The sequence below is a fragment of the Chenopodium album genome, chromosome 19 (assembly GCF_948465745.1).
Source record: "Chenopodium album chromosome 19, dcCheAlbu1.1, whole genome shotgun sequence".
Classification (NCBI taxonomy): Eukaryota; Viridiplantae; Streptophyta; class Magnoliopsida; order Caryophyllales; family Amaranthaceae; genus Chenopodium; species Chenopodium album.
The window spans coordinates 40742627-40768724 of NC_137852.1; the positions used below are offsets into that span (position 1 = coordinate 40742627).

At 34.7% G+C, this 26098-nt stretch overlaps 3 protein-coding genes across 3 annotated transcripts; 2 read left to right on the forward strand and 1 right to left on the reverse strand.

The window, feature by feature from the left end:
- Window positions 1-1571: 1571 nt before the first annotated feature.
- Window positions 1572-7636, reverse strand: LOC145595602 (proteasome subunit beta type-3-A). The gene is made up of 7 exons (XM_081652015.1): window positions 7480-7636; window positions 7182-7363; window positions 6737-6844; window positions 5578-5667; window positions 4402-4486; window positions 3581-3675; window positions 1572-1890 (listed from the first exon to the last, which is right to left on the reverse strand). The coding sequence occupies exons 1-7, from the start codon at window positions 7483-7485 to the stop codon at window positions 1842-1844; spliced, it is 615 nt and encodes a 204-aa protein (XP_081508141.1). The 5' UTR covers window positions 7486-7636; the 3' UTR covers window positions 1572-1841.
- Window positions 7637-10428: 2792 nt separating this feature from the next.
- LOC145593689 (uncharacterized) lies at window positions 10429-21502 on the forward strand. The gene is made up of 7 exons (XM_081650008.1): window positions 10429-10796; window positions 12892-13091; window positions 14321-14959; window positions 16493-16643; window positions 17698-17874; window positions 18770-18939; window positions 20837-21502. Exons 1-7 carry the CDS (start codon window positions 10499-10501, stop codon window positions 20942-20944), a joined length of 1743 nt encoding a protein of 580 aa, XP_081506134.1. The 5' UTR covers window positions 10429-10498; the 3' UTR covers window positions 20945-21502.
- Window positions 21503-22835: 1333 nt separating this feature from the next.
- Window positions 22836-25397, forward strand: LOC145595603 (cytochrome P450 98A3-like). The gene is made up of 3 exons (XM_081652016.1): window positions 22836-22901; window positions 23990-24396; window positions 24753-25397. Exons 1-3 carry the CDS (start codon window positions 22865-22867, stop codon window positions 25395-25397), a joined length of 1089 nt encoding a protein of 362 aa, XP_081508142.1. The 5' UTR covers window positions 22836-22864.
- Window positions 25398-26098: the final 701 nt, after the last annotated feature.

The following is a 26098-nucleotide window of genomic DNA, read 5'->3' on the forward strand; positions in this document are numbered from 1 at the left end:
CACCTACCACAACCGGTCCACCACCGAGCACCACAAAACCACCCAACACCCACAAATCCGCCACCACCCACGAATCCATAACCCATCACCACCCACGAACCCAAATTTCGAACCCCAAAACCCACGAACTCAGATTTCGAACACCAAAACCCACATTTCGAACCTAGAACCCCACCCACGAACTTAGATTTCGAACCCACCACCACCCGCGTACCACGATTTTGAACCCAAAGCCCACAACCCAGATTTCGAACCCAAAACCCACAAGCGAGGGGACAACCAACAGCGGCGTGACTTCCGGCAAGGTGTTGCGGTCGAATTGAGGGTAGATCAGTGAAGAAAGAGAGAGAAATTCTGGGTATGGAGGTGGTGGTGGTGGTGGTAGTGGTGGTGGTTGGCAATTGAAAATGATGATGAATTTAATTGGGAGGGGAATGATTTTAGTGGAAATGATAAAGTTAATCAAGGTAGAGTTTAAGTTAATGAGATACAATTAGTTGTGTTAATTAAGGTGTTTATAAACAAAAGTAAGGGTAATTTTGTAAAATCACAGTAAAAAATTACCACAAAAGGGAAAAAAAAAAAACTTGTTGCAAGTAATGTGAAACGACCATTTTTGGTAATTGTTGCGAGTAACTTGAAACGAAGGGAGTATGCCGAACGAAGGAAATGTTTTATGTTGGGATTGAAATTGACTAAACTTGAATCAACTATGTCAACAAAATTATGTGTCTAATGATAGATGATTTATCCCATTTAATTGTCCAAATGAATCAGAACAATACAAATCATAAATATGGATGGGTGATTCTGCGGATTCAAACTTATGACAAAGAGTTACGGACTAGACCCTTAATCTTCACTAGGTCAAAACTTTATTAGTATTTATCTTGGTTTATTAATATTTCATCCATCCTTATACTCCCTCCGTCCCCTTTTGATAGTCCCTTATGGGCAAATTTTAGTCCCAAAATGTTCACCCCATTTGCTTTTTTCAACAACCATTAATATTAATTTTTTACCAAAATTCCCTCTAATTTGCAACAATACTTGTGCAAATTTATATTTTCCATGTAAATTTTGATTTCCCATGTACTTTTATTACTTTCTCTCTCTACTTTTTTGCATACCCAATATCAGTTTACTTTTTCAATGTACTTTAACTATTCTTATTTGTGTTTATTAATTTCCGTGAAAAATGCCCATAAGGGACTATCAAAAGGGGACGGATGGAGTATGAATTATGAAGTTACTCTTTGTTTCAAAAAAAAAATAAATAAATAAATAAATAAATAAAAATTATGAAGGTACTCAATTTGACTAATTTACATTATTCACATATTCCATATCCCACTTTGACCAATGCTGGTAATTTATACATACTTATGCAGAATATTTTTTAGCTGAGCAAACAATGATTTTCAGATCCGATTATACTGTCAATTTGTCACTCAGTCACACTAATTCTTCAGCAATGTATCAAGGCTAGCAGCAAACACGAATACACATACTTGTGATCTGAGGGGCAACAGTGAGTCGGACCCTCAAATAATTCATCAAGATTGATCAAATTAATCACCGACCAAAATAATGGCTTATAATTAGAACGGAGCTCAGGGGATAACAAATGATTAGAACGGAACTCAAGGTATAACAAGATCGAAGTCTGGAACTGTCTAATTGCAAATACACTGTCCACTAAATGAACCAAGAATTCAGAATTAGCACATGCTAGTTTCAACAGCAGATTCTATAAAATTTAACCTCCACGGAAACAAGTCTAAATACATTCCAAAGACACGACAGAGGGAATAGGGAAAGATAAGCCCTTGAGAGAGATTCTAATCCATCCTGCCCTTCAAGATGTGCTCCTTGATCTCTGTTGGTGTGCTGTACAAGCAAAGGCAAAAGACAATACAAAAAGCATTGTTAGGTTTGCCAAATAAAACTGAAAAAGGGATTAAAACAAAAGGTAGACGGTGGCCGGTGGGGGTCATACAAAGAAGCATTTTAATTTGAATTTCCTCTTTGGGATGACTAATAATAAGAGTTTGCTTTCACACCAAAAAAGAGGCTATAACCCAAGATGAGACCACAATTATATTACTTCATAAGACCACAACATACACTCGGTTATTAAGCTAAAGCTGACTCTAGACATAGAACCAAAGATAGGTATGGTCAAGACCTTAATTACCAATGTAGCCTTTCTTTAAAAAATTTATGATACCACAAGGGTAATAAAACAGATTGGGTACCACAAGGATAATAAAGGAATTTGTAATTACTACAAAGTCTACATGTAAATTTTAAGATTTGGCCAACTCATACAAGAACTAAAATAAAAATATGGTCTATTATTTAGGAAAGAGGTAGTATTGTATCTTCACTTACTATCATACCTACTTATTTCTATGATAAGTGAGCATAACAACAAAAATGAAACAATTTCCTACTTGCTGATAAGATAAATTATTAATAGAAAACTAAAACAACCAAGACTCATGTGCCCTAGCCCAGATATGGGTTTAAGATCCTCTCTTGTCATGTTATAGGTTTAGAAAGAAGGTGCCCCCAATTCTTCATACTTAATTGTCTTTGTTTACTCTATCCGCTCCTTAATTATAGTCCCTGCAGAATTTTTCCAAGACACTGCTGCATATCCCCCCACCCCCTCTTCAAATCATTTTTTTGTTACTCAAACACTTGCCTACACGGCTACACTACTACTTCAACCACTCCCACTTTTGTTATATTACTTCATCAGGTCCTGCAGCAGCTTATTACAGGTAATGATAAAATATCTCCAGACCCACTTACAGAATAAAATTGCTAATTTCTTTGTTGCACAGCAGGCCCCAAGCAGATAGGGCAAGGCTAGAAATCCAACACGGGCACTCGGGCAGAGAGTAAAAAATCACAACCATGAAGCTAGCTTTCAAATGGAGACGAAAAAATAAAGGGAATTTGTTGTAATCATTTTGGGAAAAAGCTGTTATCGGGCTATGTTACATTACATTTAATTTTGTGTCATGTACTGATGTACCTATGTCAAACATTTGACACTCCAACAATTGAGCCCGACAATTCAATTTAAACTCACGACATCAATTATCTTGAACCACATATTTGTAAAGTATAAAAGGAAAGGAGAAAACAAAGTAAGAAATACAAGCTTACAAATAAACTTGAAATCAATAAAATAACAAGAGCATGAACCTCAAAATGGGTATATATGTACTTCTACGATAAAAGCTCATACAAAAATTCTTTAAAATCGAAATCGTTTTTTTTTTCAAACTTTAAATCATTGTCCCCATATCCAAGGTGGAGGGACAGTTTTTTTTTCCAGGTAAAAAAATGGTGAAGGGACTACTCCTGCTAACCAGTGCCAAGATCCCCTGACACAAGCTAAAACCCACAACCTAACACAACTAAATGAAGTCTACAGGGATCTAGTGCTCTATAGAGTTGTAAAGCACTGGAAGAAACCATCCAAGCAGCACATAAGATGAGTATTATGCAGTATTATCAAAAAAGTGTCCAAAAAAGAAAACAGGGTACAAGGGATTCCACTTACACAATATAGACATGCCCTCCCCAACCACTCAAACAGTCCCGATCAACTGATGCCTGTAAAGCCTGGGAGACTGTCTCGAACAATTCTTCAGGTTCCTGAATCACAGGCACAAGAGTTATGATGCTGGAATAAATTTGGCCAATGTGAAACATTCAATGCTGTAAGCTAAAAATCCAAATCACCAGCATAGGCTGAATAGATTTTGAATTTTTTCTGAATCAGTTTGAGTTGCATTATTACACATTTATCTCCTAATGAAGGCAAAACGAGAGAGTTAAACCTTATTAATGTTTTGATAATACTACATCCTAAACGTGATATAGTTTAGCAGGAAACCATAACACTAATCAGAAGAAAAATACTTTACACCATCAAGACCAAGTAAAAAAATTCAGATACATGAGAACTTAGGAAAATGCAGGTACTGACACCTTTTTAAACACATGACCAGTCAGATACAAGATAAAGTTACTATTCAACAAGGAAACCAATATATGACCAGGCCCTATACTCAACCATATAAGATAAAGATGGCTGCAAATAGATTTAGGATCAACATTTTTGAAAAGCCAAAGTCCAGGTTCATGATAAATCTTTAGGCAGAAAATTCAAATTTTCTTGGAAATTCCAATCCTGCGCAGGCGGATTGCAGACCCATAGTCATGTGTGAAACCAAAAAAAGAACCATAGATTCAATAGCTCAACTTAGAATCTTACAAACAAACAGAGATGGTAAAATAGCAAAAACCAAAAATTCATTTGATGTCAATGTATCACAATAAGTACTCAAAGAAGATTTAAATGCAAGGAAAATGACTTACCAAGTCAGGCTTGTACATAGATTCACAAGCACCATACAGAGATTCTGATGCAGTTCCAGCAACAACAAAATCTTTAGCTAGCTCCCTGTAAAAAAAATAAAAATTATAATAAAATAAAATAAAAAAGACTTCAATTTTGCGGTTATTGGTAATGCAGCAGTTGTGAAATGACAGAGATAACATTGCATTTACGACAATAATCCATCTTTAAAAAAATTCTGCTAAAAATATCTTCATTATTGATTAATAGTGTTAATGCTTATTTTCTAAAATAACAAAGAAAATCACAGCTATCACACTGTAAAGACCATGCAAAATCAACCAACCCATCAAGTTTAAAGGTTTAGCATCCAGTGAGTGAATACAGTGCTTTTCTCACAGTACAATTGATTGCAAGCTTTAGATTTTTTCAAGTCCCATTAGCATGAAAGAAAAGAAAAAGACATAAACTCCAACTTCATAGAGAATGAACGATTAAACGCGCTTTCTACTATATCTCTAATAATTAAAGTGATCCCATGTCAGGTACTCAGTTTTAGGTACAAAGTTTGATTTTGACAAACAAATCCCAATTTCCACTATGAATCAAACAAGTACTATATAATGCTGAAGATACTCTCCGCCTCCACTTGATATGAATTTCAAACCAAAGAAGGTTCTAACTAGTGTATAGAAAAGCTCAAGGCGCACCAAGGCATCAAAGAGTTCCCTGCGCCTAAGGCACGCCTTGGTTGAAGTGAGAAGAATAATAAAAAATAAAAAAAGTTTTTTTTTTTGGTGCGCCTTAGCAGGACCTCATAAAAATCACTTCGCCTAGACCCCAAAAAGCGCATTACCCCTAATCCCTTGCGCCTTAGAGCCTAGGCGTGCTTTTTCATTTACTGATTCCAGCAGAATTAACAGATTCACCTTCTTTAATCATGAGAATATGAAGAATACAACCATGATGTCTCAAGCAAATAAGATATCATCATCAAAAGGAATTTAACTTTTCTAATTTTTATTTTTCCCATCTTTTTAGAGATATTAGTTATTTCATAAGGAGTTTCAACAGCCACATAGTTGCAAGGCCTTGATATTGATGTACATATAACCTTTCATGATTTTAAATTACTGATAGTGTGAACGAGTGTTAATTCCAAAGAATACAAAGTGGTAACAGAGAAGAGAGCATACTTGGCTCCAATCGAATCCATTGTGCAAATGAAAGGCTTGTTATCGTCACCTAATCCAGCAATCACTGGCTGGCAGAAGTATGGGCCAAACCTAGAGAAAAAAATACATAAAGAACTCACATTCAATTTTCTAAAAAAACAAGCAACCAATAAAACAACAGCAAAATATTTGTACAGCAACAAACATGGAATTCACTAATAGAAGGATTCGATGATATTTGTACGAACACAATTTCTCAACTATGAAGCTTTAATTAATTACTAATTATTGCAAGCTTAAAAAATTTAGCACAACACTAGATTTAGGAGATTGCACACTGTATGACTAAAAATACAAATTAGGCTTCTGCGCTAAATCTGGAGTACCAGCTATTTGATAGCGAAAAGGAGTGGCAGGATAGCAAATGGTCAGTCTTTTTTCACATCTCCGTAATATACAGCACGAAATCAGTGTCAAAACAACTCACAATATACTATACATGTAATCAGAATATGTACAAATTAAAAGTAATGCTAAATCCCAATCTTACAGCCAGTTCAGTCAGTTTTACCCCATCCTAGGTAGTAGCAACAAACCTAAAGTTACATTATCAAGAACACTACAGTATTAGTTTCTTGTTGTCAAGGTGGAAGTTTAAGGTAACAAAGGATCTTCTGTTTCCAAATAATTATTAAGATAGTCACTTTCTCTCTAATAAAATTAAGCCAATTACATCCATCTTTGCCCTCTAATAATACAAAAGAAACAATCAAACATAAATGACTTGAGCAATAAGCATATGTAAGCTTCTAAAACAATGATCAAGAACATCTGTTTAATTTAAGAATATGAAATACACACAACAACCCAACGAGGCAACGAAGAGCGTTTGGTCCACTTAGCCTATAGGAAGTTCCATCCCAAAATTAATTGGTAGTAGGAGTTACGCCTCTAAATTATAAAGTGGTTGTTTTTCTGTAGACAACAAAAGGAGTTTCAACAATATATATATCTTAACCTTAACCACTGAAGCCTAAACTTCATGTCCGTCCAAACTTAATTGTCACATTACTAATTCAGATTATACTATCAACGCGACTACTAATTGAAGGGAGCATTAGAATACTAAGCAAGACAAGTATCCATATAATAAACAAATAGATAAATGAAGAGACCAAACCTTTTCTCGTACAAAATTGCAGAGACAAGGTTAGCAAAAGTTTCAGGCTTCATGTCTCTTTCTTCTCTCAGCTGATACAATTTGTGCCTAAACACAAGCCTCTGGTACCTTCAAATTTACATCATATTACACTATCAGCTCCATATTTTCTACATTATACTCCAATAAAATCACATTAAATTCAAAATAAATCACAAATTTCATAATCACACTATCAGCTCCAAACTTTTCATCATATTCCTCTTACAAAAATCAAAAACCCAGAAAATTAATTTTAAAAATTTGGAACCCTTCCGTCCAAAATAAAATCACATTTAAGTCCAAAATAAATCAAAATTTTCATAATCACACTATCAGCTCCAAACTTTTCATCATATTCCCCTACTAAAATCGCAAAAAATCGCATACCCAGAAAATTAAATTGAAAAAATCGATAAACCCTTACAGAGTTTGAGCATCGGAGCCAAGACCAGAGAGACCGATGAAGAGACGATCGTGAATTTGGAAAATACGCTGGAAATCAGTAGCAATTGTTTGAAGCTGAACCCCTAATCTTCGATCACTACCAATTGCGAAGCAATTTTTCCCAACCATTGCCACTAGGGCACTTCCATTGTACTCGAAGATCTGCTCATTTCATCGAAAATCAAATTAAATCAACAGAAATTAACAATTAACAGAAGATTTACGAAATGGAGTTTCGAAATTGAAATTAGGGTTCGTCGAAGAGAGAAAATACTTACAGACATCTGGAGATGAAAGAGGAAATCTGCGAGTGTGTGAGAGAGAAAGGTGAAAATGAGTTGAAGAAGAAAAGAAGAGAGAGAATAAAGGAATAGAGTGTTTTTGTATCAGTGTTTTTCTTTTGCAAATTAAAATAATCAAAAGAAAAAGGTGTAATACTCTAGTTTCTTGAACAATAAGGCATACTCATTAAGCTAGCATTTCCAATGTCCTTTTTTCCCCTCAGTCACCCTCTTAAGAGTTAAGACTCCAAGTGCATTAACCTACCATTCCGATTTTCCGATCACCGAAAACCTGTTATATAAAACCTGTTATATACATTCGGGTGTACATATAGTCGGTATAGTTAGTGCACCCAAAAATGCTTTTTTTGCTCATTTGATTTAATTTTACTCATTTTAGATTTTAAAATGAGAAAAAAAATATATCAAATGGCAAAATACACTTGGGTACACCTTGCACCCGGGTGTATACACAATTTTCACTGATCACCTCTCCCACTCACAACTTCAAATTCTGGAATTAAATTCAAGGGTTTCAAATCAAATTAAAGTTAAGCTACCAAACACTCTACCTAATACAAAGTAGTATTTATAGTTTGACCGTTTGTACTCGTGTTTCTTGATTTGTTTTAGGAACATGTTTGAGTAGAGGTAGACTTTGATAATTGGTTTAGTAGGTATGCTTAAAGGTGAGAGCCCGAGGATCACTTAAGTATCACAAGTGTGCCAAGAGAAAGTTGCTAGTTGAGGTTGATCGATTTAAGGTAGTACTTATATTTGTTTAAGAATTTGTTGTGAATATGTATTTTGTAAGGTTAATTCAAGAATTATACGTATGATCAATTTTTGTTTTGAAGTGCATTACAAGCTAAGTGTAATCAATTATATTAAGGGCCGAACCAAGGGAGGTTGGGTGGGCTTTGGCCTCCCTCTTGGTTTTAGTTATCTATTATATGTTGTAACATATGACGTTAGCTGTATTATAGTTGAGTTGGTCTGATCTTAGGTGAATAAACGCCCAAGTTCAAACCTTCTGGTCCCCTAACACTTTTTTTATTTTATAAGTTATACAAAAAGCTACAACACTATTATAAGATTTAAATTTCCTCAATATTTGTCATTATGGATATAGTAGTACGTATAAAGCCGACCCCCATTGATCTTCAAGATAAACGCTTTTCGTTTATCTTATGCACACGTCGGCAGTTCCCCACTCCATGTGTCAATCTTTGTTGGACGGATCAGCTTATTTGGCGTGATAAAATTTAGTTAGCCGAAGTCATACTAACGGAAGGGCACTGACACCACAAATGGAGTTTCCTCCATTGAAGCTTCCCTGATCTCCACCCACCTTCCATTAACATCACCATTTTCGCCATCTACATCATCTCTATCTTCAACCGACGTACCACCATCATCAGTAGCGAACGAAAACCTTGTTGATAAAAGGTGAAAATTAGGACATGGTTAACCCCAAAAAGGTAAGGATGACCATGTCCTCCATTGAAGCTTCAATGGAAGATGGAAGAAGAATGAAGCTTCAATGGAGGATGGAAGGAGGAGATTATCAACGGCGCGGGGATTGTTAACAACGTTTGTTGACGAAGCAGTCAGATGTGGCATTAGTACCATTCATGCCTAGTGAATGTACCACAATACCCATCACTTGATGGATAAAGAATTATTTCTGGCTCCGCCACTGGAGTGAGGAATGAATGACATAAGAAGAAAAATTAGCAACCCACTATTTTTTTATCTGTCCCTTCGTTCTTTACTTTTTATCAAGGGCATATATGTCTTTTTGTTTACAACCCTAATGATCCTCCTTTGAGCATCCACTGTTGTTGCTAGTAAGGACTTGCTTACGAATTTAGAAAAACAAGAGCAACTAGTTTCACAGCTGTAGTAATTTTTAACTTGAACAATTATCAAGCGATGTAGTTTGTACAAAGTTTGACAAAAAGTAACATACACAATCAATCTCCAATTTTACTGTGCATGAATTCACGTGAAGGGGGAAAGGAATAGTGCAAGCTGGGCGCTTAGATTAGTGCATATATGTGGACAGATTTAGCCATGTAGGCCTTTACAAGTTGGGCGCATAGATGATGTGACAATTATGGCTTTATCAATTAGGTACCTTGTAGTTTTAGAAGGTGTTGTTTTGGAAGTTGAGTTGGCCATATAAGTTACAACTAATTGTTATCGATGCTCTTATACCACTAGGATTTGTGATTTTGGGAGTAAAGAATTTAAGAAGGGATTATCCCCCATCCCTCCTCTAATCTCATCCTCCCCTAAAAAAATTCCGATCTCTTTATCCTTATTCCTTATCTTTTATCCTTCCTAATGATCCTAAACAAACACTCCCAACATCCTGTATACTGAGACTTATGGGCTGTACTGAAAAAAATAATCTGAAGAGAACATGCCTTTACCTTATACAAATAACAGAGAACAACTCAAGATATTTCTTTCTTTGTCTTTTATTTTATCCCAACTTCGATTTCCCAAATTACTTCATCATACTCTCGATTAAACTACAAACCCTTCATAATCTTACTACCAAGTACCGAGTATACGCGTACTATGCACTTTACTATCGAGTATCAATACTATCAAAGATCTTGACAGCTCTAGAGTACTGTTTACTTCAACTTCCAATTTCCTATACTGGCTCACAAAATCTCCTTAGGGCCTGTTCTCATTGACTGAACTCAGCTGAACTGAACTGAACTCAGCTGAACTGAACTGAACTGAATATTTTATAAGAGAAGGAAATTAGGAGTTGAACTGAACTGAACTGAACTGAACTCAGCTGAACTGAACTGAACTAAATTTCAACGTAAGAGAACATGCCTTAGTTTTCTGTACTCACCCATTTTTTAAAAGTCAAAGAAGTAAAAAATCAAATCAAATCAAATCAAATCCACCAAATCATTTCGACATCAAAATCAAACCAAATCCCCAAATCAATCAAACCCTAATCTCTGAATGCCACTAATTTTCGACCAAGATGACGACTCCATGCGACTCTCAATTCTCTCTCTTCTTCACCTTCATCTCTCGCCGACTCTATCAATCGTCTGAATCATCTGTTTCTTGCAATCAAATGTTGAAGGATTATGCAATTCGAGAGATTAATTTCTTGCTTTGGCTTTCTTTTGTTGGAATTTCTGCTATTTTGCTAAGAAAATTGTTTGTTCTCTTCAAAATTTGGTCGTATGGTAGTCGTATTCCTGGTCCTCCTTCACCTTCATTTTATGGCCATTCTGCGCTTTTTACTGGCGCCAATTCTCATCAGGATCTCACTGGTAATTTTTTTTGATTTTTTTTGGAATTTTTGATGAATTTTTAGTGTTTTGAGCTGATTTTGTTGGGTATTTTGAGCTGATTTTGTTGAGTATTTTGAACTGATCTTGTTGAATATTAGGACTTGCGTATCAGATATGAGTTTGTGTTGTTGATCAGTTTGTCGGTTAGTTTATTGATGCTCGAAATTGAAGTTATGTTGAAAATAGTTAATGTTAATGCGGCTGGTGGGAGTCGTATTGTAATAATTATTTTTGGTGATTTTATTTAGTGTTTTGAGCTGAATCTGTTGAAGTTTTCGACTTGGTTGTGTTAGATAATGAGGCGTTGTTGTTGATTAGCTTGTCGATTAGTTAATTGCTGCTTTGAAATTGAAGTTATGTCAATTTTCATTGATGTTACTGTGGCTGGTGGCATATGAGTGTTGTAATTTTATTTTATTTTTCAAAAATATTTTGAGTGTTTTGAGTTGAATTTGTAGAATAGTACGACTTGCTTGCGTCAGATATGAGGTCGTGTTGTTGATCAGCTTGTTGATTAGTTTATTGATGGTCAAAAAATGATTATGCCGAATTTCGTTGATTTTAATGTGCCTCGTGGCCTCACAATGGCATAGTAATAGATATTTATGAACCATGATAAAATAGTGAACAAGGATTGCAACTGTGCTTTAACTTTATATTTGAATGAAGTTCGTATTGGACATCAATGGGTTATAGGGGTTGATATTGATCGCCTCGTTAATCAGCATATTGATGCTCAAAAATGAAATTTTGTTATAACTTTTATGATGTCGAGGGGTTCTGGTAGCATATTAGTATTAGTGATATAATCAATAGCCATAATAGGTTTTTTTTCAATGAGTTATGACAGTTTAAGGTGAAAATACAACTGTGTTTAGATTTCAATTTGGATGAATTTTATTTGGTTTCTTCTAAACATTTAGACATCAATAGGGATTCAAGTATTCAACTATTGTTGATGCTGGTTTCATCATTGATTTTGGAATCTTGCAAAGGGTATTTAGGGTTAAGCTGAAAGTGTTATTTACTTACTTCCACTTTCTTCTGTAATGTAATTCTGTCAAAATTTGTTGATATCAACGTAATGTATCTGTCAAAATGTGGTATATTCGTAGGTATTTTTGAGCCATGGCATATAAAGATGAAACACAAATGTGTTTGGTTTTCATTTTGAATAAAATTTATCTGGTTTTATTGGACATCAATAGGGTTTCAATTAATGTTGATGCTGCTAGTTTCACTGATTTTGGAATCTTTTAAAGGGTGTTTTAGTGGGTATTCTGCTTGTCATTTTGTATATATTTCTTCTGTGTACCTGTGTTGAACCATCAATGGCCAACTAACTATATTTGAACGAACTCAGTCATGATAAGTTTTATAGAACAGAGCTGCCATTGCAAACTCCTAGGTTGTATGTCAAAGTGCAGATTATTGTTAATGCTATATCAAAGTATTATGAGTGAGTTATACCAAAGTTTGTTGACATACAGCTATATTTGAACTTTTTTAATTAAGAAATCAAGGAAAAATAAAACTTTATTTTACAGGGTGCTGTCTTGCCTCACCAGTCTTTGAAATATGATGTGGCAGTATGTTTTTTATTTTAATAGTTTTACCTTCAAATGGCTCTTTAATGTTAGAAACTGAACTTACTAAGTGAAGTAGGAGTACTTTAGTACCCCAACACTGCATTTAATTGTATTGTCAATAAATTTTATCTGATACATGAATACTTTCATTTGTGAAAGTCTTACAACTCAATTAGTGATGGTTACCCTTACATGTTATTGCTTTTATCAAGTGAAGATTACATCATACACCCACCATCTCTAATAGATTGCCCCATTTCTATTTTTAATCATGAAGACCACAACTTTGTAACACATTTTGCTCCACCACTTTTGTCTCTTTTAAATTCCACTAAACCTAATTTAATAAAGTAAAAAAATAAAAATAGCTTGTGGGCAAACAATTGAAGATGGAGGGACTATCAATGGTGTGCATTACTTAAGTATAAGAAGCATTGATGCATACACTATTTACATCCTTGTCTAATTTTTCAATTCTATTTCAGATCTCTTGGATAAGTCACATAAGAAGTATGGATCAATCATAAAGCTGTGGCTAAGTCCTACTCAGCTTCTAGTGTCTGTAAAAGACCCTTTGGTTATAAATGAATTGCTGTTGAAGGCTGCCGATAAATTGCCTTTGATAGGAAGGGTGTATCGTTTGGCCTTTGGACAGTCAAGTTTCTTTGTCTCTTCATTTGAAAAGGTATGCTGTCATTTGTTTACAAATACAATTTACAAAATGAATGTACCATGTTAATAATCTAATCTGAGAATTGCAAGTTTGCAACGGCATACTTTGAAGTTTGAACAAAGTTTTCCTTTGTTTCTTTTCATTAAATAGATTGGTTCCTTTGGTGTGGCAAGCTGCTTCCTTTTCTAATATTACTTTTGCATTCTATTTGCCAATCCAATTCATGATTAAAGTATTTTATTTAATCCATGGTGTCTTTATAGTTGTCAAGTACTGGAATTCTAGCTGAAAACCAGCAATTCAGAATTAACAGGCATCAGGATATCCAAAGAAAATTTAATGTTATGTCTGACATATAAATGGCACTTTCGAAAATTATATTGTTGAACATTTGTTTGTTTCACTTGTGGTCTGAAATATAGCACTTCTCTCAATCTTTTACTCCCTCTGCCACATTTTACTTGTCAGTCTTTGGAAATTAAAAAAAGTAAGTAAACATAAGTTAATGCCTTTTCTCCCACTAACCCAATGCAGTCAATAATAAAGTACTCGTATTATAATAGTTTGGTAAACTAAAAAACAAAACAAATGTTGTAAAATGCAAAATTCATATTATCAATTTGCCCCTCAACAAGATTGTCACCAAATACCATCAAACTTCATTGATTATACTACGTATATTAGTTGGCTGAGTTAATGTTAATATTGTATTGGGAAAGATAAAAGCATTATTTGACTTGTCACAATGGAAAATAATCTGGGAGTTTGGGACTGCCTTAAATGGATGATTTGACAAGTACCTGATGTATACATAAATCCCAGAGTTATGATGAGATTAGGTGCTGAAAACCTCCTTATGAGTTATAGCAGTTTTAACACTATTTCTTGTTTACTGCATTGAGAAGTAAAGCAGCTGCAATTCAAGCAGCCCTCTTACTCTCATGCTCCTTTCCTTCCCTGTTTTCATTTCAGATGTGTCTTTGCAAATGTTAATTAAATCAGTAACAAAATACTTTCATTCTTTCTATGAATCAACATTTCTCACTTCAATTACCAATTGTCAATTATAAAATAACTTAGTCTGACATTTCCTATTACTTCTTTCTTGAGCCTGTGAAACTCAATTCCAGATATAAAGATTTATTATGTCAAACTGGAAAAAAAACCTTTATTTTATTTTGAATACCATCAGCAGCAATCAATTTGACCTTGCCTAATTTAGCAGTTAATTTAAATGGTAGGTCAAAAGAAGAAGGGAGACTTTGGCAGTAGAGTTGAATGGGAAGTTGCTTGAGAAAGCAAATGCAATGACTGATAGAGCTGTAGATTCTGTAATGGAAAGAATATGTGTCACCATGGACAAGGGAGCCCTTGATTGTGAACTTTTCTCCCAACACATGGCTTTCTCCATACTAGGAGCCACTTTTTTTGGAGATGCTTTTTTTGCATGGTCCAAAGCTAATGCTTATGAGGAGCTTCTTATAAGGATTGCAAAAGATGCTTGCTTTTGGGCATCATATAATGTTCCACCATTCTGGAAACAAGGTTACTGGAAGTATCAATATTTGTGCACAAAGCTGAAAGCCTTGACTCAAGATATTGTTCAGCAGTGCCAGATGAACTACAAGCTGTTATGTCAACCCAACTGCCACAGCAATCCTAAAATGAAAGATGAGGTAGCTGCATCTGGTATAACGTTTTCAAGTGGTGCGGCAAAGCTTGAGATTTCAAGCTCAAAAGAGCCCTGTTGTCATCAGAATTTACGGGAAGAACCAAATGGAAATGTCATGGGAATGATGTTTCATGGGTGTCTTACTACTGCTGGTTTGATTGGTAATGTCCTGGCAAGACTTTCCATGCACCCTGAGATACAAGAAAAGGTAAACTTGTTGATTTTCCATTCCTTTAATTTGTTCAACCTTAAAATATTGCACTTGCTGCTCACATTCACTTTCTTAAATGATTTCGCTTCATGCACAGATTATTAGTCTAGTTGGATAAACATTATTGAATGAGATGAAATGATTACTTTGTATGTTTGAAGTTCGTACTTAGCAGGCTTTTGACCATGCATATCTATAATTACGTAACAGATTGATTTATTAAAAGTTAAAATTTTGGAAATACATATTAAAATACTTCTAACAACATCACACATGATAATGTTTGTTGTAAATTAGTAGAGAAAATATGTGGTAAAAGTTAATGATCATTAACCTGAAATTTCAAATGGAATTTGAGACAAAGGGAGTATTATTTGCTCTATACTCTCTATTTTTCACATACTCAAGCCAATTGGGATCATATGTGTTTGTGGTTAGAACTTAGAAGTAGAATCATGGTCATTTTTTCAAGTTTTCTTGTCATTGTACTTTTTCTCAAGGGTTTCATCCCCAATTTCTCCTCTTGCTCTTGTCCTTGCTTGGACTAACATTAGAGAAATATCTAAGTTAGTTTTACTCTACAAGATTCTTGTTTTGTCTCTAATTTGTAGCATTTCAACAGCTCAACATCATTATCTTTCTGCTCATTTACCTAGTTTAAGTGGAGAGTTTGAAACAAGCCTAGGTTGTAATTCATGAACAAGATTCACTTGAGCCGTCTTTGTGCAATTTCATACTTTTATAGCATGTATCGTGTTGGTGCTTTGGATGCATATATGTTTACCATTTAGGATCGAAGCCTTTGATGGGCGCCTTGGGTGGTAAACTGTTAGAATTAGATTATCCTGATGTAGATTCTTTTCCAGAAGTTGTTAATCTTGTTAGCTTAAATATGAATTGGATTGAGTAAAGGAAAGATGAAAAGCAATCTTGAGGACATAATGTTATATGCATCTTGAGGACAGCTAGCTCTCTCTCTGTATATCACTTTTAAAATTTGTTTTCTTATCTACTAAAAGAATACCTGCAAAGTCCACTGAACAGAATGAACTAGAGTTGATTGGTACATACGTTAATACAGATAATCAAAATGGGGAAACACTTGGGAAACTGGAAGAGAGTTCATAGATAGGAGGCTGACAAAAATTACTGAGTGTAAGGGCTTTGGGGGTTGAGGTTTTCAGAGGAAGGATCCAGAGTCTTGAGACTTTGATAATTTCGTGGCAATCAAAGTAGGTTTTGCTAGCAGATGACTGGGTAAGGAAGATAATTACTTCTCAATATCGGTGGTCTGGTGGATACATAGTTGCTTAATTTGGTTTCGCTTTTGTTGCATGTTGTAACTTGTAATTGCTATAAGTACATATTTATTATCATTACTCATTCCTATTGCATATTTGTTCTGGGCTAACCCTGTTGTATAAGTGTTTAAAAGTACAATGAGAGAAGTTAACTGGCCTTGTTCAAATATTTACCTTGCGTTAGACAGAATAGCACACATCTAATTTTGTTCTGTTGATCCTATTACAGATCCATCTAGAGGTAACTAGCATAAGAAAACGATTTGATAAGCTAAAAAAGCAAGATGTCAGCGAAATGCACCTCTTATTGGCTACCTTGTATGAATCTGCCCGCCTCCTACCTGCTGGACCTTTGCTGCAGAGATGCTCCTTGGGACAAGGTATGGGTCTCTGACTGAATTTTGGTGGATCCAAACTGGATTTATGTTGTGCTGAGGAGAATTAGCTATATAGTTGGCAGTGTCAAACTCATATTCATGCTGAATCTCCATTAACACACTTATCATATATATAATTGTTTGCTCTGCATTCGTAAAACAAAGTGTATGATTAGATGAGGTGCTTTAAGTAACAATGATCATTGCCATAAGTTGAAATTAATTCTGTACATTGATAACAAATAGAAGTCCCCCCTCCCCCCTACCCTACAACAACAACAACCAAAAAAAAAGGCAGCAGGACAATCATTTCATGGCAAAGCCATCTTATCCATGAAAAGGAGGATTCTGAGATATTGAGCATTGTTTGATTAAGTTTCAGATTGTTAATATAGAATTAGATAGAGTGGCAAGGAAACCCATTTGGGGTGCCATTTTTTTTTGGTATCCCATGTGGAAGGTTGTCATATCCTATGTTTGTTGGACTCAGCTAAAATGCCTAGAAGTGCCAGACATGGCTATTTTATGAAACTTTTGCATTATTTTAGTCCAAAACGAAGTTTCGAAGTATCATAGCCATGTCCAAATGTTTAATTTTTTGATATGATTACTTGATGTATAATGAAGAGTTGGTGTTACATGCCAGCTCTAACCAGTAACCACTAGTGGTCTTAACCAGTTTATCTTAGCATTTTTAATTTTATAAAAAAGTTATTTGACATAATTCTAGGGCTATATGTGCTCATGGTTTCCCTTCATCTAATGGAAAATTATGGCAATAATTTAATTTGTAGCTTTGTGCAGTTAATCATCTGTCATTAACTCTTTATTCTATATTTGTTTCCTTTATCATTTAATATAGTCTGTTCTCTAAGGTGGCTGCTAACTTGGGTATTGGATTCTGAGAGGATTGGGGGGGGGGGGGGGGGGGGTTGGAATCACTGTGGAGATTTTTGCTTCTGGCATCGTACCATTAGATAAAAGCCTTTGTGTAAGGTTATTTATTGCTCTTCTATACACCATTGTGTACATACTGAAACTCTTTGCCTTGTTCCAGACTTGGATCTTAATAATGGATTGCACATTCCTGCCGGGGCTATGCTTGTTGCGCCAATACAGTTGGTTCAGATGGATGAAAACAATTGGGGAAGTGATGCTGCACAGTTCAATCCATACCGTTTTTTGTCGAAGTCTGAAAAGAGATCTGAACTTAGCAGCAGCTCTGAAACTACAGGTTATATTTCCTTATCTTTGTTGCTGATTCTTCATTGTCTATCTAAGGCGGATTGGTTATCCCTAGTATTGTTATTTTCTTTCCTATGAAGGGCTATAATTGATAGTGATATATTGCATTCATATAATGTAGAGGAGGTAATGATCTTGTTAAGGCTGATAATAGTTTGTGATTATCAGTTTATATTATCCCATTAACTATATTCTTTATTGCCGTGAAGCTCTCTTTAAAATCTTGCCAGTCCTCTAGTTTAATGATATACTTCTTATATGGCTCGAGCCTGGAGGGGAATCTTTGGTTAACTAAACAAGACAGATGCCTAGATCCTCTTCCTCTATAGCAATTCGTAGAGGTTGATTGATGAGTGGCACAGAGAGTTATTGTACATCCTATTCAAATTTTAGTAGTAAACATTGGAAAATGAATGAATTGGTGAATAAATGTGAATGTTCTGGAGATCTATGCTTAATAAACTTAAAGCACAGTAATGCAATAAAGATCCTAGATACTAGGTGCAAAGTATTTAGGCGCATGTTTCATAGAATTGAGCACATTTAATAGAGATAAAAAAATTTTGGTGTTAAAGAGGCAGGTGTGTGCTTCAGTACGCCTTTTGTTGCACCTTAGACCTTAGTGTGCCTTTTGTGCTATACTCCAATCGCTTGGGCTTTAGCCCCTAGATGTGGCATTTTTATACACTGGTAGAGATCAATTTGGGATATGAAAAAAATTTGCATCAAAAAATGTTTATTATTATTGTATAAGAAAAATAATTGCAGACATAGAAGGGCGTAAAAAATTAGAGATTTTAAATGATAAATTATACCAAATTCAGTGTAACTGCTCATCATATTGTTCTTTTTTACAAGTATTTTATTAATTGCTGTTGGTGTAGATGCTGCTGAGCTGCCTCCAGATTCAGGAGAAGGGTCATACATCCTAAGCAATCCATATAAGAATGCTTCATTTCTTCCATTTGGTTCTGGGCTACGTGCATGTGTTGGCCAGAGGTTTGCCATTTTAGGAGTTGCATCAATATTTGCGTCACTGCTTGAACAGTATGAGGTTTGTTTTCTTACTGATGATTTAGGTGTATCATATCAGATACAACACCCTTTTTTTTCTCTTGGAGTTGAAGCATGCATTGAAATGTGCATTTTATTTATATAGTTGATCTTGTGCCCCATTCTGCTATAAGTTTTGACTAGAAAGGGGATTGCAAAAGTTGGGGATCATGTGTGATAGGTAAGAACTAGATCAGTAGGTGGAAAAGGCGCTATGAGCAATTGTAATGTTAGTGAATTCAGTGGGTATTAGGCCTTTAAGGGTTTTTAGGAAACATCTAGGCTCTCTTTGGTTTGACAAAATACATTTTCATTGAAAAATGATTTTTCATGGAAAATTTATTTCAAGAAAAACTATAATTGCACACTAGTTTTTCTTTGTTTTTTTACTCTATAGTTATTATGATATTGAAATTGGGAGTGGAAAGGTGAGGATGGATGACGGGGAAAAAAAAAAAAAGAGAAGGTAAGGAGGAAGGAGGGCAATGTGGCTTCACTTCTTTTGTAAAGGAAAATGTTTTCCATTATTGAGAGTGTAATTTCCACCATTGGGAAAATTATTTTCCACCCCTTCATAAATCAAGCAAAGGACAATGAGGGAACATTTCAATGAAAACATTTTACATCAAACCAAACACTCCCCTAGAGCTTTCGACATCTTTCTTATTTGTAATTTTAATTTTCATCTTGATATTATGGTCCTTATCTGTGCTATTTCTGAATATGTTCAAGATCTGTTCTCTTGCTAAGAAGAAATGGAACCCTTTTGATTTTTTGATGGAAGTAGATAATAATTTTAAAGAATGGCTTTCGAGTCATTTTAGTTTCAGTCTATTGCAGGGCACAAGATTTTGATACCCATTGATCACACAGGAACAATCTTATGGCAGGAATGAGGCATTTGGTTCCCATTGCTTCTTTGAAAGATAGTTCAACGTATAATACAATTTCTGATCCATAAATATTGCAAAAATCATCTTTTAAATATATGTAGAGTTTATGCTTCCCTATGAACAATCTTAGTCATCATTATGTTTAATCTTCTCTAAGTAAAGATTATAAATTGTTGATAATTTGATATTTTAAAAGCATATTTCTAGAATCTAGACAAACCAAACAAAATCTCACATGACTATGTTTTTCTTGTGGATCAATCATAATGGTCAAAGGGGAATGTATAAATGCTAATAAAGTTAAATGATGAATTAATGGAAGGAGGAAGTTTAGCTGTTATATGTAGCATTTATGAATGTTTGTGTTGCTTTGTACGGTTGAGTGCAGTTTGAACAAAATATGATGAAATAGTAAGGATTTATGCTATGAGATTACTAGGTTTTAAAATTAGAAATTTTCTGTTAATAGGAAATATATGTATATGTAGATGAATTTTATGTGTTAATATTGAGGAACATCTTGGAGTAAGAATGTTGTATAATACTACATAGAGGGAGATTATTATGTATGAGGTGTATCACCAAAGCATTGTCCAGCTTCGATGAGAAATAGAGAGCTTGAGATTGTTGAGAATTATATTTGAAGTTTTGTGGTTATGTAGTTATGGTAGTATTTCTTTATCTGTAAAATTGTTCTGTGGTAGTGACAGTGAGTTCATGAAGTGTGGCATAATCATGTACTAGTATTGTGAAATTATATAATTGTAACTACAAAACCCCCTTCCTGCATGGCTCCGTACATCATATAACCTACCCCCACCCCCCCCACAAAAAAAAAAAAAAAAAAACTGCCAGTGCACCATCTCCTTGTGTTTGTTGAGCCATGTCAAATATCAAATATGTGATGCTGTAGAATTATTTAACTTCTGGTGAATTTCTTACAATATATTTTCATGTCAAATGGCACATGGATGTAATCACTTGTATGTGTTATGGATTGTGCAGGTAAAACTCGTACCTGGATCTTACATAGAGCCGAGGCCTTTAATGACCAATTGTGTACTTCAGCTTGGTCCGAGTCCAAAGATAGTTTTTGTCAGACGTGATGCATGATTGTATCTCTGTTCTGCAGCTGTCTGTTCAAATTGTACACTAATTTATTGTCCTTTTTTCTGTATTGACATGATAAAAAGGAAGACATCTCTGTTTTCCAAGGTTGATTTGGGAGAAGCCTTTTCCTGCTCGCTCAGCTATCAGAGGAGTGATGCTACATGAGTACAATATGGCTGCTCGTGTTTTTTTTCTTCCTGTATTTTTCATTGGCCTGAAGTGCTGGTTTGGTGCCGCAATTTTATACTGGTTTTGAAGCACTCTGGCCTATTACTGCAGCGAGCCCTGTGATTTTCCTCCCTACCTTTGGTTTTGTTAAGAGATTTTGTCTTTGCTTTCTTTCTTTTTCTCCGTAAGGAGTTATGTTGTAATTTTCTGTAATCCTGATGTAAAAAAGCAGCATCACTTTGGTCACAATTTGTATAAGTTAGTTACAATTACGTTGCAATGTTGCAATTCTATCTGTCAGCAGTAAAAACTTGCCTACCTGCAGCATATATGTTGGTCTCAAGTTGTTCGTGAATTTCTATGATATTGTCTGATGTTGATGTTTCCTTTCTACTTGACATGTATTGTTTGATACGCTGCAAGACGTAAACTACTATGCAGAACGGCGAAAATTTTTTTTTCCCAGTTTTGCGTTACAAATACAATACAATAACTGATATCTCTTGATATAAAGAGGTCATAGTCTTATAAGGTGTAATCTTCAATCATGTATTTGATTGCTTGAATTGAACTGTTTTTATTACCAAATCCAAATTGCTTTCGAAACAAAATTGAGTAATAGAAGATTGATTTCTCATGACATTATGCATCATCAGACCTATAGAGTATTCCACAAAGTCAATTCCCACAAGACTAACAATAAAACATCTGATATAACTACACGCCATATCTATTGAGACCCTTTTTAGTTCGTCTCTTTTGTTTATTAAGTTAAGTTCAATTAAGTTTCGATTAAATAAAACATACCTTAATCTTAGTCATTTTAAATCATAGATAGAAATTAGGAATCACTTCTTGCACGATGAATCTCTGATTGTATATTCAAATAGTAGCACTCCTAATTTTACATTAATAATTGGACATTGCCATTTCCAATCAAATCGTGCATGTTTGTTTGATATTCCTTGGCATTACAGACAAAACTAACATGTAAAATTGGGAAAATATAATTTATTTTAAAAAATATAAAAACCCTGTAATTATATGTATATATCTAATATTATTTCTGCATTTGAACGTGGGATGTACCATATCATAGGAGTTTGACCCTAGAAAATGGTCTACCACTTTCTTCCATGTCCAAAATTGTTTTGTCAAATGTCAAACATACCTTAACGTACCCTTCACCAATCAACAATGTGCAATTACATTCCCACTTTCTTCCAACACTTAGCCTTCTTATAATAATGTCATTGTCTTTCTATTGAAAATCTCTATTTTTCCCTTTCAAACAACAAATTTTTGATGGATTCTATCTACCAACTTTACCTCTCTATTCTATTTCTAATCATCTCTTATCGAATCTTTAAAAAGCTCACCATTAGACTACCACCGGGGCCATGCCCAAGGCCTATCGTTGGTAACTTCTTTGACATTAAGCTACATAAGTTTAAATGCTTTAACAGATGGGCCCAACAGTATGGACCCATCTTTTCGGTCTGGTTTGGATCGAGTTTGAACGTGGTTATATCAAATTCAGAGTTGGCTAGGGAAGTTTTTAAGGAGAATGATCAACAATTAGCCGATAGGTGTAGGAGTAGATCTATTACCAAGTTTAGCAAGAATGGTAAAGGGCTTTTATGGGCAGATTATGAGCCTCATTATGTTAAGGTGAAAAATATATGTGTGGTGGAGCTTTTCTCTCCTAAAAGGCTTGAGGCTCTTAGACCTATTAGAGAAGATGAGGTCACAGCCATGGTTGAATCCATTTTCAAGGATTGCACCAATCCTGGTAGGTTTATTTTACCCTAGCTAATAAGTTTTCTATTTTTGTCTACTTAAACATCCATGCAAATATATTATGCACACATACATTATACTCAAACCAGTTCATAAAATGGTTACACTTTACTTTTTGAGGTCAAAGTTCATAGTGTTTGATCGAATATTGCCACACATACAAACATCAATGTATTATCACGTGTGGTCTTGTTTAATTAATTAATTAATTAATTGGTTTCAAATCTTTCAATGTATATATTGTGAATACCAAATTTTAATGATTCTTGTATTAATCAAAGATCAGTATTAAAGATGTGAATTGAATACTAATATGCAAGTTAGCATAACCTTTATGGTATTTACAAAATGAAGCCATCTAATTATAATGGCTCATTAAGTGACATCACAAAACCCCTATTAAAGTGATAGGAAAATGTGGGAATATAATGGTGAATGCATGATAAAACATCTAATCATCTTATGTACTCCTCCAAGGAAAACATTGTGGAACAATTATAGACATAAATTTGGGTAATTTGGAACGATTTAGTTTAACTTTATCAAATTTTGGATTGGAAAATGGACTCAAATACTCCAAAAATAAAATTAACTTGCATTAAATTGGATCTGGAGTTAATTAGGTAGGTCATGTCTACCACCAACTTTGAAATTAGAAATTAATAAAAATGTAGCTTTATCATTGTTAAAATATGACATGGAATATAATACGGAGTATTGCAATACATCTTGCTAGTTAGTATAATAATAAGGCTTTCTAACTTAAGTATAACATGATTTAAATAGTATAATGTTTTACATTGAGCACTAGATTTATTTAGAAAATGTTTGGTTGATCCCGAGAGTTACTAATCCCTTCAAGAGAAAAGAGAAGAGAATGATGAATAACCCTGATTTAATTATTCTTGTAATTATAGTGGGTAATTACTGTGTGAGAGTCGCTATCTCTTAGCGTACGTATCTATGGTTGTTTTCGACGCATGTCAAATTACATAATGTCCATAGTGTTGGTAATCGTATGTCACTAATTTAAAGCGACTACATGATCCTAATGCAACATATTGTTATGCTTTGACGTAGTAAACAGGAGCAAAAGCTTGGTAGTGAAGAAATATTTAGAGGCAGCAACATTCAACAACATAACAAGGCTAGTATTTGGGAAGAGGTTTGAAGATGCAGATGGTGTTATGAGTGAGCAAGGATTGGAAATCAAGGCCACATTGGCTAATAGACTCAAGCTTATCGAGTCGGATTCTAAGGCCGTATGGGAGCACATTCGATGGCTTCGGTGGTTGTTCCCCTTACATAGGAAGGCAATTGCTAAGCATGTAGCTCGGAGAGATGCACTTACCTTGCAAATCATGGAAGAGCATAGTCTTGCCCACCAAAAGAGCGGCGAAACGGCCAAGCAAAGCTTTATTGATGCTTTAGTCACCTTGCAAGGGAAGTATGATCTTAGTGATGATACCATCACTAGCATCCTTTGGGTAAGTTCAATGTTACATACTAACTGTTCATTTGAACTTGCCATATTACATTCTCAATCTTATTTTCTTTCACAAGATCCAATTAGCTCACACGTGAATTATTCAACATTTAAAATTAAAAAGACAAACAACAGGTTTATAAGCTAGAAACGTTACCTATAATATCAAAAATTGGTCTAAGTATGAAATATTTTTGGGTTTAAAAGTGAACTGAACTCATCTCCTTGTCATTGGGTTGCCCAAACCCGAATATAACACGTTGATAAATGTTATGTATATTTTGTTGATTATTGCTTGATATTTCTACTTTTTGCTTCTTAGGAATGTATATAACATTTTCCTGAATAATTATACAGGATATGGTAATTATGGGCATGGATACTATTGCTACATCCGTAGAATGGGCCATGGCAGAGTTAATCAAAGATTCGAGACTCCAAAAGAAAGCCCAAATTGAAATGGACCAAGTGATTGGACCGGACAGAATCATGACAGAATGGGATTTCTCAAATTTACCATACTTGAGATGCATAGCTAAAGAAACACTAAGGCTACACCCTCCAACTCCCTTCCTCCTTCCTCATAAAGCTAACTCCCATGTTAAGCTTAGAGGCTATGACATCCCTAAAGACTCTAATGTCCATGTTAACATCTCAGCTATTGCTCGTGATCCGGTGGTTTGGAAGAACCCGTTAGAGTTTCGCCCCGAAAGGTTCATGGAAGAGGATGTAGACATGAAGGGACATGATTTTAGACTTTTACCATTTGGTGCAGGAAGAAGGGTATGCCCTGGAGCTCAATATGGTTTGAATTTGGTTACATCTATGTTGGGTCATTTGCTTCACCATTATTATTGGACTCCAGCTGATGGGCTAATGCCTGAGGACATTGACATGGAAGAGAATATGGAATTAGTGGCACAAATGAGAACCCCATTACAAGCTATTGTTGCCCCAAGATTGCCTGATCATTTGTATAAAAGACTTGCTGTAGACTTGTAACTTAGTATTTATACATTTTTGAAATGTCCATTTTTACCCCTAAGTTCCACTTCAATGTAACAAATACAAGTACTTTATAATCAATGTATAAGTATATTAATCTTGTTTATAAATTTTCTATTCCAAATATATTAGGAAGTACATTACATTACTTCCCCTCCAAAAAAAAAAGTACATTACATTACTTTTCCTACCATCTTTAACAGTTGAAATAAGTCAGCTAACGATTCGGATAACGTTTCAGGTGTTTTTCACAATAGTATAATGTTTTAAGTTGTTACTTGTCATATCGAGCAGGTGTAGTGAACAATTAACATTTGATGTGATGTGATGTGGCTAGATTATGACAAAGAGGAATGAAAAAGTCATAATAATGTGAATGAAAAATAAGTTTTTTCTACCTATAAGGCTATAAAGCCCTATAATACCTTGAATCAATAATGACTCCAATGACGGATCTATAGTGGGCTTGGGTGGTACAAGCCCCACCAAAATCAGATTTTTTATTCTTTTATGTAAGGTGTAAGTTAGTTTCACTGGCAATACACTTACCTCATCCTTGGTCTTAGGTTCAATCCTTAGAATAAGCATTTATCTTATTAATTCTGTATTTTTATTTATTTTTAAACTAAGTGTCTCTCCAAACTAAAATCTCTACATTTGCCACTTTATGACTCTATAGTCTATACATACCCTTTAGT